This window comes from Penicillium daleae, assembly GCF_028827525.1.
Source record: "Penicillium daleae strain IBT 16125 chromosome Unknown utg000008l_segment0_segment0, whole genome shotgun sequence".
NCBI classification, from domain to species: Eukaryota; Fungi; Ascomycota; class Eurotiomycetes; order Eurotiales; family Aspergillaceae; genus Penicillium; species Penicillium daleae.
In genome coordinates this window covers 7,357,747-7,371,982 of record NW_026623156.1, presented here as the reverse complement: position 1 = coordinate 7,371,982, position 14,236 = coordinate 7,357,747, and the positions used below count along the sequence as shown (strand labels likewise).

General features: G+C 51.9%; 6 protein-coding genes across 6 annotated transcripts; 4 read left to right on the top strand and 2 right to left on the bottom strand.

The window, feature by feature from the left end:
* Positions 1-312: 312 nt before the first annotated feature.
* On the top strand, positions 313-1,792 carry N7458_011148 (ubiquinol--cytochrome-c reductase catalytic subunit CYT1; the record flags this gene model as incomplete). The annotated part of the gene is given in 6 exon segments (XM_056914530.1): positions 313-471; positions 584-741; positions 869-931; positions 1,001-1,323; positions 1,338-1,397; positions 1,464-1,792. The coding sequence occupies 6 exon segments, from the start codon at positions 403-405 to the stop codon at positions 1,790-1,792; spliced, it is 1,002 nt and encodes a 333-aa protein (XP_056763379.1). The 5' UTR covers positions 313-402.
* Positions 1,793-2,200: 408 nt separating this feature from the next.
* Positions 2,201-3,469, bottom strand: N7458_011147 (uncharacterized protein; the record flags this gene model as incomplete). The annotated part of the gene is made up of 1 exon (XM_056914529.1): positions 2,201-3,469. The coding sequence occupies one exon, from the start codon at positions 3,467-3,469 to the stop codon at positions 2,201-2,203; it is 1,269 nt and encodes a 422-aa protein (XP_056763378.1).
* A 1,055-nt stretch (positions 3,470-4,524) lies between these two features.
* Positions 4,525-5,055, top strand: N7458_011146 (uncharacterized protein; the record flags this gene model as incomplete). The annotated part of the gene is made up of 1 exon (XM_056914528.1): positions 4,525-5,055. The coding sequence occupies one exon, from the start codon at positions 4,525-4,527 to the stop codon at positions 5,053-5,055; it is 531 nt and encodes a 176-aa protein (XP_056763377.1).
* A 961-nt stretch (positions 5,056-6,016) lies between these two features.
* On the top strand, positions 6,017-7,371 carry N7458_011145 (uncharacterized protein; the record flags this gene model as incomplete). The annotated part of the gene is made up of 2 exons (XM_056914527.1): positions 6,017-7,087; positions 7,144-7,371. The coding sequence occupies 2 exons, from the start codon at positions 6,017-6,019 to the stop codon at positions 7,369-7,371; spliced, it is 1,299 nt and encodes a 432-aa protein (XP_056763376.1).
* A 356-nt stretch (positions 7,372-7,727) lies between these two features.
* N7458_011144 (3-deoxy-7-phosphoheptulonate synthase) lies at positions 7,728-9,036 on the top strand (the record flags this gene model as incomplete). Its single annotated transcript, XM_056914526.1, has 4 exons — positions 7,728-7,733; positions 7,798-7,852; positions 7,912-8,817; positions 8,882-9,036. The coding sequence occupies 4 exons, from the start codon at positions 7,728-7,730 to the stop codon at positions 9,034-9,036; spliced, it is 1,122 nt and encodes a 373-aa protein (XP_056763375.1).
* A 488-nt stretch (positions 9,037-9,524) lies between these two features.
* On the bottom strand, positions 9,525-11,888 carry N7458_011143 (uncharacterized protein; the record flags this gene model as incomplete). Its single annotated transcript, XM_056914525.1, has 1 exon — positions 9,525-11,888. The coding sequence occupies one exon, from the start codon at positions 11,886-11,888 to the stop codon at positions 9,525-9,527; it is 2,364 nt and encodes a 787-aa protein (XP_056763374.1).
* Between the last annotated feature and the right edge of the window lie 2,348 nt (positions 11,889-14,236).

The following is a 14,236-nucleotide window of genomic DNA, read 5'->3' as shown; positions in this document are numbered from 1 at the left end:
GCATGGATGTGGTATTCATGAACTAATGATCAACAGGAGAACCACTGGCCATCTGTTTGGTGCATGGTGAAGCAACCTGTGGATATACAAGTGAGCTTCATGTCATACTCTGGGGATATCAGATCACAGGGAATACGTGATTACTGCCTGCAAAAACAGGCCTCCCACACAGCCGGTTTTCACCGAAGTCAGCTCGGCCGCCCCAGCGCAGCCAATCAGCGTGAGGGTTTTACCCAATCCTCCCCCCAGCGAGAAACTTGAACCTTCGACCTCAACTCGCAACCTCTTGACAGCACCTCTCCTGTGCACCCACCCCCCTCCCCCCCTCCTCCTTCGTCTCGCTCGAAGCGAATCCCGCCCTTTCACCTCCATCGCCAATCGATCGGAGGGTCTGAATTCGTCATGCTGGGCCGTTCCCTTCCGCGCGTGGCCGCCCGGGCTTTCGCTCGCCAGCCTGTCGGCAAGTCCACGGTACGCTCTCATCACCTCATGTCCAATCCATTGGCCCTCGCCGAAAAGGGCAATCGCTTTGATATCACTCCATTCTGCGGGGAAAACGGTTTTTGCTAATGAATCCTGACAGCGTGCCTCGTCCACCGCCGCCGGTGTCGATGCCGCCAGCTCCCCCTTCTACCTCACCCTCACTGCCTCGCTCGCTACCGCCGCGGCTGCCGGTTCCGCCGCCTGGTACTACCATCTCTATGGCCAGGAGGCTTTCGCTATGACCCCTGCTGAGGAGGGGTGAGTCTTCAATTCCTATCTCCAGCATTGGGAGTGGACCAGCATGGTCGCTCCGCTACCCCCAGCCGAGGATTGTGCGGTCCGGACCGCGCACGACCAATTGACTAACAAATGCTTTTCTATCCAGTCTGCACGCTACTCACTACCCCTGGGTTCACCAGCGCTTCAACAAGACCTTCGACCACGCTGCGTGAGTGTTCTGCCCCAATGCCGCTATATTGCCGTCGCGCATCCACTGACATGAATTTTCCACATCCAGCCTCCGCCGTGGTTTCCAGGTTTACCGTGAAGTCTGCGCCAGCTGTCACTCCCTGACCCGTGTCCCATGGCGCTCGTTCGTCGGTGTCATGCACACCGTTGATGAGATGAAGACCATGGCTGAGGAGAACGAGTACGACACCGAGCCCAACGACCAGGGTGAAATCGAGAAGCGCCCCGGCAAGCTGTCCGACTACATCCCCGCTCCCTACAAGAACGACGAGGCTGCTCGTGCCGCCAACGGTGGTGCTCTTCCCCCCGATCTCAGCTTGATCATCAAGGGCCGTCACGGTGGCTGCGACTACGTCTTCAACCTCCTGACTGGTTACCCCGATGAGCCCCCGCGGGCGCCAGCGTTGCCGAGGGCATGAACTTCAACCCCTACTTCCCTGGTACCGGTACGTGAAGCAGAACCTGCTGTTATTGGTCCCGTTGGCATCTCTAATACGAATGTTATGATATAGGTATTGCTATGGGTCGTGTCCTCTTCGATGGTGTCGTCGAGTACGAGGACGGCACCCCCGCTACCACCTCCCAGATGGCCAAGGATGTTGTCGAGTTCCTGAACTGGGCTGCCGAGCCTGAGATGGACGACCGCAAGAAGATGGGTGTCAAGGCCATCGCCCTCCTGTCCGGTCTGTTCGCCATCAGCATCTGGGTCAAGCGCTACAAGTGGGCCCCCATCAAGTCCCGGAAGATCGTGTACAGCCCCCCATCGGTCCCCGCCGCTAAATGTGATGGCCACGAGGCCTGTATGAGTTGGAAAATGGAAGAGGCTGGCGAGGTTACGTGACCCATTGGGCATACCCTGTATTATTGCCCCGTCGGTTTTGACCTAAGAAAGATCTCTTTCGTCATCTTGTTTTTGTGTCTAGGGTCGCTGTCCCTTTGTTTTGTTAGAACGCTCCCAGCACACGTGTATCTGTATCCTAGATATATCTCTTTTTTTTACCCTTCCGAAAACTGTGTGCTCGAGGAGTCAACTGAATTTAATTTCCTTTGTGTGAATGCGTCTGGTGCATGATGTCCTCACTCAACGATATGTAGGAATTAAATTCGGTCCTTGAACAAATCGGGATCGATGAAGTCCGAGGTTTCACTAGATGATTGGAAGCAGGTACATTTTTATTTACTTGTAGTATTAATATCTACTCATGTATGATGGATGTAGGATAGGTAGTATGTATCGACAAATGCAATCTTAGATTGACGGGGTATCTTCCAATGTCCGCTCACCATCTCCAAACGCCTTCTTGAAGAAGTAATCATAACTGTTCCACATCGCAGCAAATATTACATTCGACAAGGTCACCAGCCAAGGCGGGCTTCGTCCATCAGGACCTGCAAACACCCTCGAGAATGCTACCAGAGAGAGAACAACCGGACCCCAGAGAACAAGGAAAGCCACCTTGCCGACTTTCTGGCGGAAAGTGGTAATCTTGTACGGGTGAATCTGAGAAAGGTAGGTCTGATATGCGATGGGCAGGTCATGCTCGGCGGCGCCTGTCACAAGCAAATTCAAATAGCGGGCCGAAGGCTGGGCGTACTCAGGATCAGGACGCATGTGCGGGCCCATGTCACCAAATACTGAAGATTTGGGACAGGAACTATATGCGACAGAGGAATCACCATGCTTGGCACCTTCCTTCCTCTTCCGAGCATCATCTGCACTAGGTGATAGTAGGGTATGGGCCTTGAATGGTGCGGTATCAGGATGATCGGGAACTGTGTCGGTGGGTTTGAAGCCATTTGCAAAGGGGTAGCAATTGATGACCACATCTCTGTAACCACGGCCGCCGCCCTCGGTAGCGATGATCTTCGCATAGTCGGCTAGAGTCACTTCATACACGACGCCGACAAGGGGTTTATGCCACCGGTTCCTGTCTGCCTCGGAGTCTTGCACCTCTCGCGTCTCGACCAATAGTGGTTCCTTCTCTGACAAGATATCTCCATCGATTATAGAAAGGTCATCATCTTGAGATTCCGTCTCTTCACCATGGACGAAGCCAGGATCCCGGTATTGTGTGCCCGCAAAACAGGGTTCGGCGTATGGGATTCCAGGGAGGTCGAAAGTCAGGCGAAGCTCTGGTATAAGCACTGGAATCTGCGAGAGAGGTTTAATCCCACGCATACCACGGAAGGTCTGTGACGCCAGGTTAGAGCCGTACGCTAGATACAAGACGGTCTCTCCCTCTGCAGACGTTCCAGTCAGTCCATGCCCGCTCTCCTGTTGTTCTGCGACCTTCTCGGAGAGATGCGTATCGCGATCGAGGGAAGCCGCGTTGATGGACGCACGGCGGCGGTCGGAAGTGGTAGTTGGAAGAGGACGTGTATCAGGACTCGGCGATCGAGTGAGACCAGTTGGTAAAGCACCGCGCAGCCGGGTCAGTGGCTCGATCGCATTGAAGCGGCCTTGAGTGTCTGGCAGGGCTTCTTCGTCGCCCACTCGTCGGGGTTGGTCCACAGTCATCACGAGAAAGAGGGTATGTCTTCACGCAGAGAAATGGACAGCTAGAGGCCTGAAGTTAGTTGACAGGGTTAGTCACACGGGGCCGCATATTTAAGTACGGTAGCAGTGGAAGCCTTGATCGGACGAATTGACGTGTCACTTCCGCCGCAGCGAACCAGGGCCCAATGCTGAGCCGGATCGCACGATTAATAATCGCGGTGACGGAGCAATTGGTCCCCGGGCTTAACGAGCGGATTTCGGACGGGCCGATTCCCGTATTTAAGGATTTCCCCACGACGTAAGATGTGGGTATAGCTTCATGTGGGAGCTTAACGTCATGCATGGCAACAACAGTTGGTGAGAGATTGAAGGCAATCATCGAAAGGACATGAAACCGGGACAACCACTGACATCGAGAATTCTGTCAAAGCATCAATCTCGGGACAGATCGACTCTCAGGAAGCCATTCTTCAAGAACTGAGGCCGAATCACAGAGCCTGGCTATGTTAATATCGCTCCAAACTGCTGGAACACCGCTGTGGCATTGTGCGCAAATGGATAAAGTGTAGAGTGTAGCAAGCCTCGCAGAATATGATGAAGGAGGCACGAGCGAATCATCCGACATCATGGCATCGGTGTCTCAGATGCCAACGATCTTCGAAGTCTCGGGGCTACTGAAGAGTCAAGTAGAGATGGTCCAGCTGGTCAGGGACTTTGTGGAATCATGAGGCATCATGTGACGCTTTCAGTTGCCGTCGAGGTCGTTCCTGCGGACTTTCCTCTTTTCATCTTCCAACAGCTCCAGCTTCAAAGATTCATTCCAGAGGAAGGCAGGTGCGTTCACGGTGGCTAAGACGGTTATCGCCTGTGATCCAGTAGTGCCAATTGGTTTGTGATGGGAAGAATCACTCGAGGACAAAAGTCAATTCAGGCTCGTGGTGTCTATCCATGCAGAATCATCCTCAGACTCAAAGATGGATTTCTCATTCTAACACTGCTTTTGAGCTTTTAGTTGTCCCATTGAATGAAGCTGACAACCGGTGCACTTGACAACCGACTCAGACTTTCACCAATCGATGAGCAATTCATCTGCCCTTAATGGACGGACTGCTATTGCTCGGATGTCGAAATCGAAGTTTCGGACAGTCACAACTGTACTCCAGCTGGAATCAGGAGATGTGATCCGTGCTAAAGACCGTGAAGCACTGGCACGGGTAATGGCCAAAAGAAGAGAGAGTCGTGCTTCAACGGGTGGTCAAGGAGAAGAGTCCACAAGTCAGGTCGGCACGGGGATAGAAGAGATGCCTCGCGATCACTCAAAATACGTGGAGAAAGCAGACGCAGCCTCACTTTATAAGACGTTGCTAGCTGGGGAGGATTCGTCACAATCAGTCAAGATCACGCGCAGGGCTAGTGCCACGAACGCCAATGAGGCTGCTACTGAGCACGCCATACCGGACATCCGACAGATCCAATCGGAAGGCATCAACGATCCGTCAACAGATATCAAGAAGGGAGACAATCAAGCTGTGGAACCATATGCTGCTCTTACCCTATCAGACATTGATCGCAGTGAGAACCCCCGGCTGCCGTCGACACAGGAGTGAACTCCCCACAAAGCAGCCCCAAACGCAATTCTAGCCCCCTCAAGTACGAAACGGTGTTTCTAAGTCAAAGAATACTCGCCGTAATGCAAGAAAATCTCAGCCATCTGCGCGGACTTCCTTGGAGCAGCCTCGACCACGGCGCTCGGGTCGAAAAGCATCTACTTCTCACCCTAAGGCAGAAGTTGACTGGAGCGAAGACATCCGACCAACTGATGAAGAGAAATCCCCAAAACTTGAGAGAGGAACCTCGAAGGGAACCTCTGTCTCTTCACTGGAGGCCGAATCAAATGAAAGCTCAAGAAAGAAACGCAAGGCGGCAAAGGCCAAACCACGGTTGGGAAAACGTCAGAAAGCTATCAAGACAAAGGATAGTATCAGTGCCCAGCTGCGTTTGGCCGCTGATATCGGAGAAAAGGTCCAGCCTGAGACAGTCAAACCTAGTGCTGATCCGGCAACCAATCTCCAGGATGAACAGCTTGACAACGCAGGTGGATGGGATGCTATTGACTTGGCAGCACCGTCTTTGCCTGTTCTCGATGAGGGTGATCCGAATGAACACCAAGCCGCCTGTCGAGGACATGAAATCATAGAGCTCTCGAGCGACTCCTTGCTGCCATCCAACCTGTCAAGCCCCAGACAAGACACCGTCTCACCAAGAAGTAATGAACACAAGGCGCAGACGAAATCGCATGGAAGGGGAGTCATCGTTGCACAGAAGCTTACTGATGCACTTCGCGATGCCGGACTGCATGCCCAATGCCCACCTGTCGTTTCCCGATTCTCTTCGAGATCTGTCGGCAGGACAGCCTCCGAGGTTGCAGAGCACCGTGGTATACTACTAACACAGGCTCCCCGGGTTCAGAATCCATTCAGCTCGGAGCCGGAGATGATACAATATGAACTATCTCCGGTTATCACAGCTGGAGACCAGAATGGCCCACACAAATCTGAACTGATCTCAATGACCAACACCCACACACAGCAGATGACCAATGTATCTGCAAAGATAATTGGTTCGCCTATCAAATACCTGTCAGACATACGGAAGCTGATGAATAGCACTGGATACCTGGAACGAAAGCGAAGCGGTGATCAGGCCGATGATCCTTTGGTGATACCAGACGACAGTCCACAGGCCGCACACATGCCGGACATGATGGAGATTGAGATCAAACTGCACGATACAGGTCAAGCTAGCCCACGAGGCGGCCTGATGTGGCTGAAAGGCAACCTTGACACATCATCACAGGGCTCAGAGACGTTCATGCTCGATGGAACCTCGATGTCACCCGATCAAGGAAGGGAAAGCGAGCATACTCCAGAATCTCAGAAGCCGCTGTTGAGCGTACACACCTGTCAGAAGGCTGCTTCCCTTGCAGTTCCTAAATCCATCACGCGTAGCAGCATCGTTGACCGCAATGGCAGTCCTCGACTCTGCCCACAGAGGGTCGGGAAACCACATCTGGTTTTGGACCGCTTCCTTCCTCAGAGTATCAAAATCGCTGATTCCAGTTCGAGTGAATACGATGAAGACTCCGGTGACTATTACTCTGAGAGCAAGTATCAACTTGGAAAGACATGGTCCAGATTCAAACGCGACATGTTCATGGAATATGGGATTGGGCCCGAAGAGCTAACACCGGTGATGGCGGGATCAAGCCTCTTCGGTGATGACGTGAGAGTTGACTCCTGTGCGGATAAAACTCACGCAGCCGCTACTGACGAGAACACCGACATACTGCATGAAGATAAGCATGAAGAATGCAGTTTGATTGAAAGGAGCGTCGCCCATGATGATAGAGCATCGACAATCGCACCTTGCTTTATCCCGAGGTCCATGGACGAGCCAGGGATGGAGGCCGAGGATGATGCTCATAATCTTGAAAATCATGAGAAGCGACTATCTACAGGGGGCTCTGGTTCCGGGTCACATCGTCTACTCTTGGAGGGCGACCTAGATCATATGGATTGGATCCCAGATTTACAGGCTGCGCAACAAAGTGCGCACGGACTTTTGCTGGAAACTAACCAGGTGAGTTGCAATGCCATTTGACCTTCAAGGTGGGCCAAAGCTAATAAGTATTACAGTATCTGTCAAGCCAGCTTGTGGCCGAGCAGGACAGTATTCGACAAGTGCTGCAGATCTACCAACAAGGGTGTCATCGCATTCTCGATAGCCTATCCCGAGCACACGAAGTGCGAATGCAGCTGTATCGTCAGCAGATGTCGTCCGTCAAGGAGCAGCACAACCAGATCTGCCAGGAACTGATTCAGGGTTTGCAAGAGCTAGACCATCGGGTGCAACAGGATCCGTAGGAAGGTGACATTGTGTGTGTGCGTTTTCAGAGATCCAAGCGTCAAAATTCAGCATCTTAGCTGCATGAGGTTTTACAGCCACAGGAGTTATGCGTGAGCTGTCAGTTCTTTTGTCCTCTTCTGCGGTGACGCACATTGGCGCCGCTCACCGAGGATCACGTGTCTGCTGTTTTTCGGGTTGAGTCATTCCTCCCTTGACTTGGGCCATTGACTTTCTGGTTCGTATTTTTAAAGTCGGAGCTTTATTCTCTTCTCGATATCTCAGAAATATACTCAATTAACCATCTCTTACCCTTTCCCCTCTCCCTGGTCCTCCCCCCAGCCCAATTGCTCTCCCTCTTTCTCCTTACCCCGCCATGTCGGTAAGTTGACCCCTCATACGTAACCCAAAAGTCCGTTGTGGCATTTGGCCTAACCAATCGCTAGTTCTTCATTGAAAATCCCAATGTGGGAAATACCAGCCATCTCGAAGATTCAAGGAGTACGCTTAAACCAGATTGCCTCTTACTAATGGCCTTTCGAAGCTCACCTTTGATACAGTTCGCGGCTACAACCCCCCCACCCCGCCCAACCTCCTCCAGCATGAGTTCGCATTGACCGCGAAGTCCCGGGAAACCGTCCTGAAGGGCCGCCAGGAGGCCGTGGCAATTGTGCATGGCACTGATGCGGAGAGGCAGCGTCTCATGGTGGTCATTGGCCCCTGCTCAATTCACGATCCCGATATGGCCCTCGAATACTGTGACCGGTTGATGAAGATGAAGGAAAAATACGCCGATGACCTGCTCATTGTCATGCGCTCGTACCTCGAGAAACCTCGCACCACGGTCGGCTGGAAGGGCTTGATCAACGACCCCGATATCGACAACAGCTTCCAGATCAACAAGGGTCTGCGTGTTTCCCGCCAGCTCTTCGTCGACCTGACCAACAAGGGCATGCCTATTGCTAGCGAGATGCTCGACACTATCTCCCCTCAGTTCTTCTCTGATTGTCTCTCCGTCGGTGCAGTCGGTGCCCGCACCACCGAGTCCCAGGTTCACCGTGAGCTGGCCTCCGGTCTGTCCTTCCCCGTCGGTTTCAAGAACGGCACTGACGGCTCCCTTGACGTTGCCGTCGATGCCATTGGCGCCGTTAGACACCCCCACCACTTCCTCTCTGTCACCAAGCCCGGTGTTGCCTCTATTGTAGGCACTGTCGGCAACCCTGACTGCTTCGTTATCCTGCGTGGCGGCAAGAAGGGCCCCAACTACGACGCTGCCAGCATCAAGGATGCCAAGTCCAAGCTTGAGGCCAAGGGCATGACTCCCCGCTTGATGGTGGACTGCAGCCACGGTAACTCTGAGAAGAACCACAAGAACCAGCCCAAGGTTGCCGCTGTTCTCAGCGAGCAGATTGCCGCTGGAGAGACCGCTATTATGGGTGTTATGATCGAGAGCAACATTAACGAGGGTGAGTTTCTAACAGCGAATAGAGTTTTTTCTTTTGTAAAATTTACTGACCTGATTCGATATAGGCAACCAGAAGGTTCCCCCCGAGGGCAAGGCCGGTCTCAAGTACGGTGTCAGCATCACAGATGCCTGCATCAACTGGGAGGACACTGAGACTACATTGGAGACATTGGCTCAAGCCGTTCGTGCCCGGAGACAGAAACTGAGCGGGGCTAACTAAGCTGCGTTCCTGCGTTGTCTTTTGCTGCCTTTTATGACACCATGATGTAATATTGAGGCATTTACGAGCGTATTGTGCCATGAGTATCAAGGAAAAGTTTTGGTCTTCGCAAGTAATCCTTTCAAGGAGAATAAGAATAAAGTAGATTCTCCCCCCTACTTCAACAAATTGAAGTAGATCGTAGAGTCTCGTGAAAGAGCGTATTCGCTTCTGTTCTTTCCCAGAGTCCTCTTTCATAATGCGTTATCGATGGTTTTGCTTGATGAGTATTGTGGTCCCTTCCTAATGTTGCCAGATATAAGGTTCAAAATGCTTAATACCAGCATAAATTCCATTTAAAGCTCAGTATATGAAGACAAAAAATAAAACTCTATGTTCAAATTCACCACAATGAGGGACAATATATGCAACAAATCAAACCAAAATCCAGGGCGCATGACCGGAGTTCCAAATGCAAGTCTATGCAGAGATCAAAGCCCCTTTCACACTCATGACCCTATCACACTATCTCTCCACAGACCTTCTCGAGGCCCTAGTTCGGGAATCTTAAAATCGACAATGCACGCCGCGAACGAGGGTCGCCTGATTGAGGAATCTTCATGCTGGGCTAGTGCCGCTGCAACGGTACTAGTAGGCTCAAGGCCATCCAAAGTCATACTCGGCACAAATCGAGTCGTCCCATATCGACCAACAAATTCATCCCGTAGCTCGGTGAACTTGCGCTTGCGAGACCCCTGCAACGGCGTAGTCCCCAGCGCGGCGCGATCAACGAGCCGAGAGGACTCCAAGCTCCCGTCTGAACTTACAGTCACCATTTTGCAGGGCACATCAGCCACAGGTTGCTTAGTCGATACGATAGTATCGATATCAAAGACGTGCGCCTCCCCCGCTGCACTGAAAGCCCAGACGCGCGCACCACCATTCGAAGACTGAAGCGCAAGTTCCACCAAATTGTCCACACGACCGATCTCCTTGCCATAGATTTTAAACGGCCACATCATGGCAGTAGGTCGGTAACTGACACTTAACAAGAACTCCCAATCCCCATTTTGATTCTGGACCAGACTCTCGCGACGTTTGCGGAAGCGCTCAGAATCGACGAACCAGTCCCGTGCGAGATCGCTATCACCCATGACACCTTCGCCTTGGCGTTCACGTTCTTTGCGAATCACGTTGAAGACGTCCAGTGGGACGGAATATAGTACGATGCGGTCTTGATATGCGGCCACGACGCGGAGACCCCAACTTAGATCAGAGCCGACGGTGAAAACGGTCGGGACGCGGGCTTCTTTGATGCTTTCTGTTGGATCTTTGCCGAAGGGCGGGACACAGACGAAGGCTCGGGTTAGACTTGTAGGGCCACCGATTGGTGCGTCGGATCCAATGCAGAGGAGGCCGGTGCGTGGCTCGACGAAAATAATGTGGAAGCCGTCGTTAATAGGGACGGCTCGGTAATGATGACAGTGGGTGGCTCGGACAAGACTAAGAGAGGATGTATTGGGCGGGCTGCGACGATTGAGGGAATGTACGTCTGTGAGAAGGTGGAATTGGCATTTCTTGGGATGGTCTGGGTAAGGAGATTGTCGGCATGCGCACTCGTGGGCTCCTGGACCGGCGAGAGACGAGATGAGGCGTAGTTCTGCGGGGTTCTCCCGGCTGCTGGGTAGGAAATGGAGGGTTTCTGAGGGTTGGGACATGGGAAAGTGTCTTCGTTGGTCTTGATGGGTTGTTTCGTCGACCCAGTGAATTTCAATGCCTCCTGCACATCCGAATGCCACGCATCGGCGGCCAGGGCAGAGAGCAATGGTTCGAGGAGGGTGATCTTCCGAGCAGACATTGTAATAGAAGTGCGGAGTAGAGTGACTCGTTCTCGACATTCTAGGCTGATAGTGCTCGGCCCCCACGGATTTGGGTGATAGCGTATTCGTTGCTGGACCAGCAGCAGGCGAAGCGCAGTCAGGTATTTCTACGTCGCAAACCATACCGACTCGATTCTGCAACAATGCGGCGACCACAAATCGAGGCGTGGTCGTATCAAAAGTTGCAGATAGAACCTCGAACGGACATTCAATACTCGAAATTGGTTCCAGGTCTGTGTCTGCCAGATCCATTGAGAAAACAGAGCGCGTCCTCTTTCCCCGTAATCGAAACACATAGATCACGCAGCCAGTAGTCGCCAGGACATAATTACTGCAACTGCTCACACTGAAAGTCGAAGAAGCATGGGAATTCCCATTTCGAGCAGTCTTGGATGATCCATTAGATGAATATCTTCTAGCTTTCGAGGTCATTCCCTTGGATAGTCCTGAAAAGTCGATAATTTCTGATTTCATGAATCCTGACTTTTCGACATTCGCCTTTCGTCCCGATAGTAGACATTCGGTAGCAAAACGCTTGCTCATTCTCCAAACATCACTCTCTTGGATGGACGGGCGGCGACGAGCTCGTTGTTTCTCGGCATCTTCCTGATACGCATCCCACCATCCGGCACGTTTCAGCATTCCTTCCAACAGTTTGCGGTTGAGACTGACTCTCATCCATTGTGAGCATGTTCTTCGTGCATTGTCAAAGTCCCGAGGGGTTAGCATGGAATAAATCTGGAGTAGAATCTCGGCGGGAGCGATGTTGGCCGCCGGAGGTGTTGAGCCGTCTGCAATCTTCGAGCAATCATGTTGCGCGAATACTGCGAGGGGTTCTTCGGGGTCGGTGGCAGATGTTGAGCTGCGAATCGATTGATAACTTTGCCGTACAGCAGCTTTTGTCTCATCTGAGTGTCGTATTTGTCGGGTCTTAGCAGCTGGACCTTCGGGAACCTGCCCGGAGCTGTCGTTGCGAGACCTCAAAGACGGCATGTCGACAAAATGTCGAGAGGATCTAGTGGCTCAACATGTATGATAGATCCTCTGTTTTTTTTGCCACAATGACCTCAATTCGCAGGTAATTCAAATGTGAACGGCAAATCAAAACCGACAGCGATAAAAACTCGATTGCAATGAATTGAGGTAGAAAGAGTCGATAAAAGTGGTCTACAAGGCCCAATCCGTCTGTCGACTAACGACGGAATGATCGGAGCGGGCTCCACTTGGCCGATGCAGATCGAGTAAGCCGGTGGGGATAGCTTAACAGCGCATCGGTCGGCCACTCGCTGCGCTGCAACAAGCGGTTTAATCTGATCTATCAGCTAAAATCCCATAGAATGGAGATAGACGTGGTGGTGCTACCTTAAACCGGGATGATGGAGTTTTGAAATCGCCAATTGGTAGTCGGGATCTGACCAGGCAAGCGAAGTATGTGCAAAGTGCCAGTGTAGGTGCAAGGTTGTATCCGCAGCGGGAAGAAACGGTGTCACTGGAAGCGAGCGCGAAAGCGGTGGTCCAGCCGTTCAAGTAAGAAAACAAAGTAGGCAAGAAACCAAAACCTGATAGCTTGGATGGGGATGGAGTGGGAAATGAGCGGCGAGGCAAGGGTTTTCTACTACTGCATGAGGGCTGAGGATCGTATACTTCGGGGCGAAACTTTTATTCGCCATCGTCCACCATCGCGGGCTGACGTCGCTAAGGTCTGCTGAAAAATGGACCATGTTGATGGCACAAGGTATTTTCGAGCACCGGTGGAGCTGTCAGCGGCGTTCCAGCCAGAAGTTTAGCCATCGGAAAGGCTATCGCGGCGATAGACTTGCCCGGTTCCACGGTTTCTCAGCATGGCGACAGGTTGCTTGGCAAGCCAGCGACGAGGACGGCGTACAACATGGGGCGTAACGGAGTATACTCTTGATCGAGTATGATGGAGCGCATGGAATGGAAGGCAACGGCCATACTCTTCACGTTCAGGCCATCCCCGGCAGACTGAGTCGCGCGGTCTGACAACGAGGGAAAATGCGACTATCGCATCGAGAGTGGTCCAGTGGTGACCAACCCCCCGCGGTTCATGCGCATTCCATCGAGAGATTTGGGAAGGTGAAACCGCTTAGCGAAGAATGTGGCCCCGATGACCGGATGCAGCTGAGTGGTTTGAGGGCTTGGGGAGGAAAGGGGGATCCACCAAATGAGACACATCAAGGGGAGGCTCCTTGGACCATTTGTTTCAGGGGTCATCCATCGACGGTGATGTTCATTGCAAAATAGTGCAGAGTGTCAAGTGCGTTGAATCGAGGAGATTGTGCTGCTGTATACTGTATTTTGTTGTGCAAGATCGCCAGAGTCTCTGTTAGGCCGGGGAATGCGCGGGGATCACCGTCTCCATGCACCCGCCATGTGGGCCATTTCCCAAAAGATCAGAAATTCTTGCTGAATATCCTGGGATTCTTCCAGAAGCATGCAGTGAGGTGCTTCCATTGGCATGTTGGGCCTACCACTGCAGCCGAGACCAAAACCTATCCTGGTTCAGTCAGGATCACTAGAATGGATGGACAAAGTAGAGCACGTGACGGCTGGCTTTATTCCATGCCCAAATTGATACTTACTACGGTAGAAACTAGCTGATTGGTCTTGAGCATGATGAATAACGGGTTTAAACTGGACTGTACTCATCATTTTACCAGCATTTCTATAGCCAGGTATTTCTTAAGGTGGATATCCAGTTAAAGGTCCGCTCATACAAGAAGTATGTGTCACGTGATGCCATGTGACTATCACGCTGGATTTCAACAGTTTGATTCAAGTCCTGATCAATGTAAAGGGAAAAAAAAAAGAAGGCGCTCCTGCTATGAAGCGAACAGGTGAACCTGTGGTTCCAAAGGCTATACTAACACGGCACGACAATCTCGACTGCCAGGATTAGTACCGGACACGCCACGGTGCCTGGCACGGAAAATCTTTACTCTATTGAGTTATGAGCCCGCAATCCTTTTACTACTGTACTACTACTACCTCTATTGTACAAAGTACTCTAGTATACCTTCTACAACACCATCAGCACTGCCACCTTCCAGTCATGAAAGTATTCGTTCTCTTCTCAGTTAGAAAGTTTATCTCATTTAAATCCATCACAAGATCGTCCTATCTCAGCGTTGGACACTGCCACGTTGGTTCCCCATGGCAGCTGAAACGCGAAGAATGTGGCCAATCTTGAGGGGCCAAATCTAACTTTACATGACTGCCTGTCGCCTGGCACGTGGAGAGTGATGTTCTAGATTTTAAAGGAGGCAAATTGAGCTTGGGATTCTGGAACTTAAGTCGGAGTCGAATCCAGCCCCGGCCTT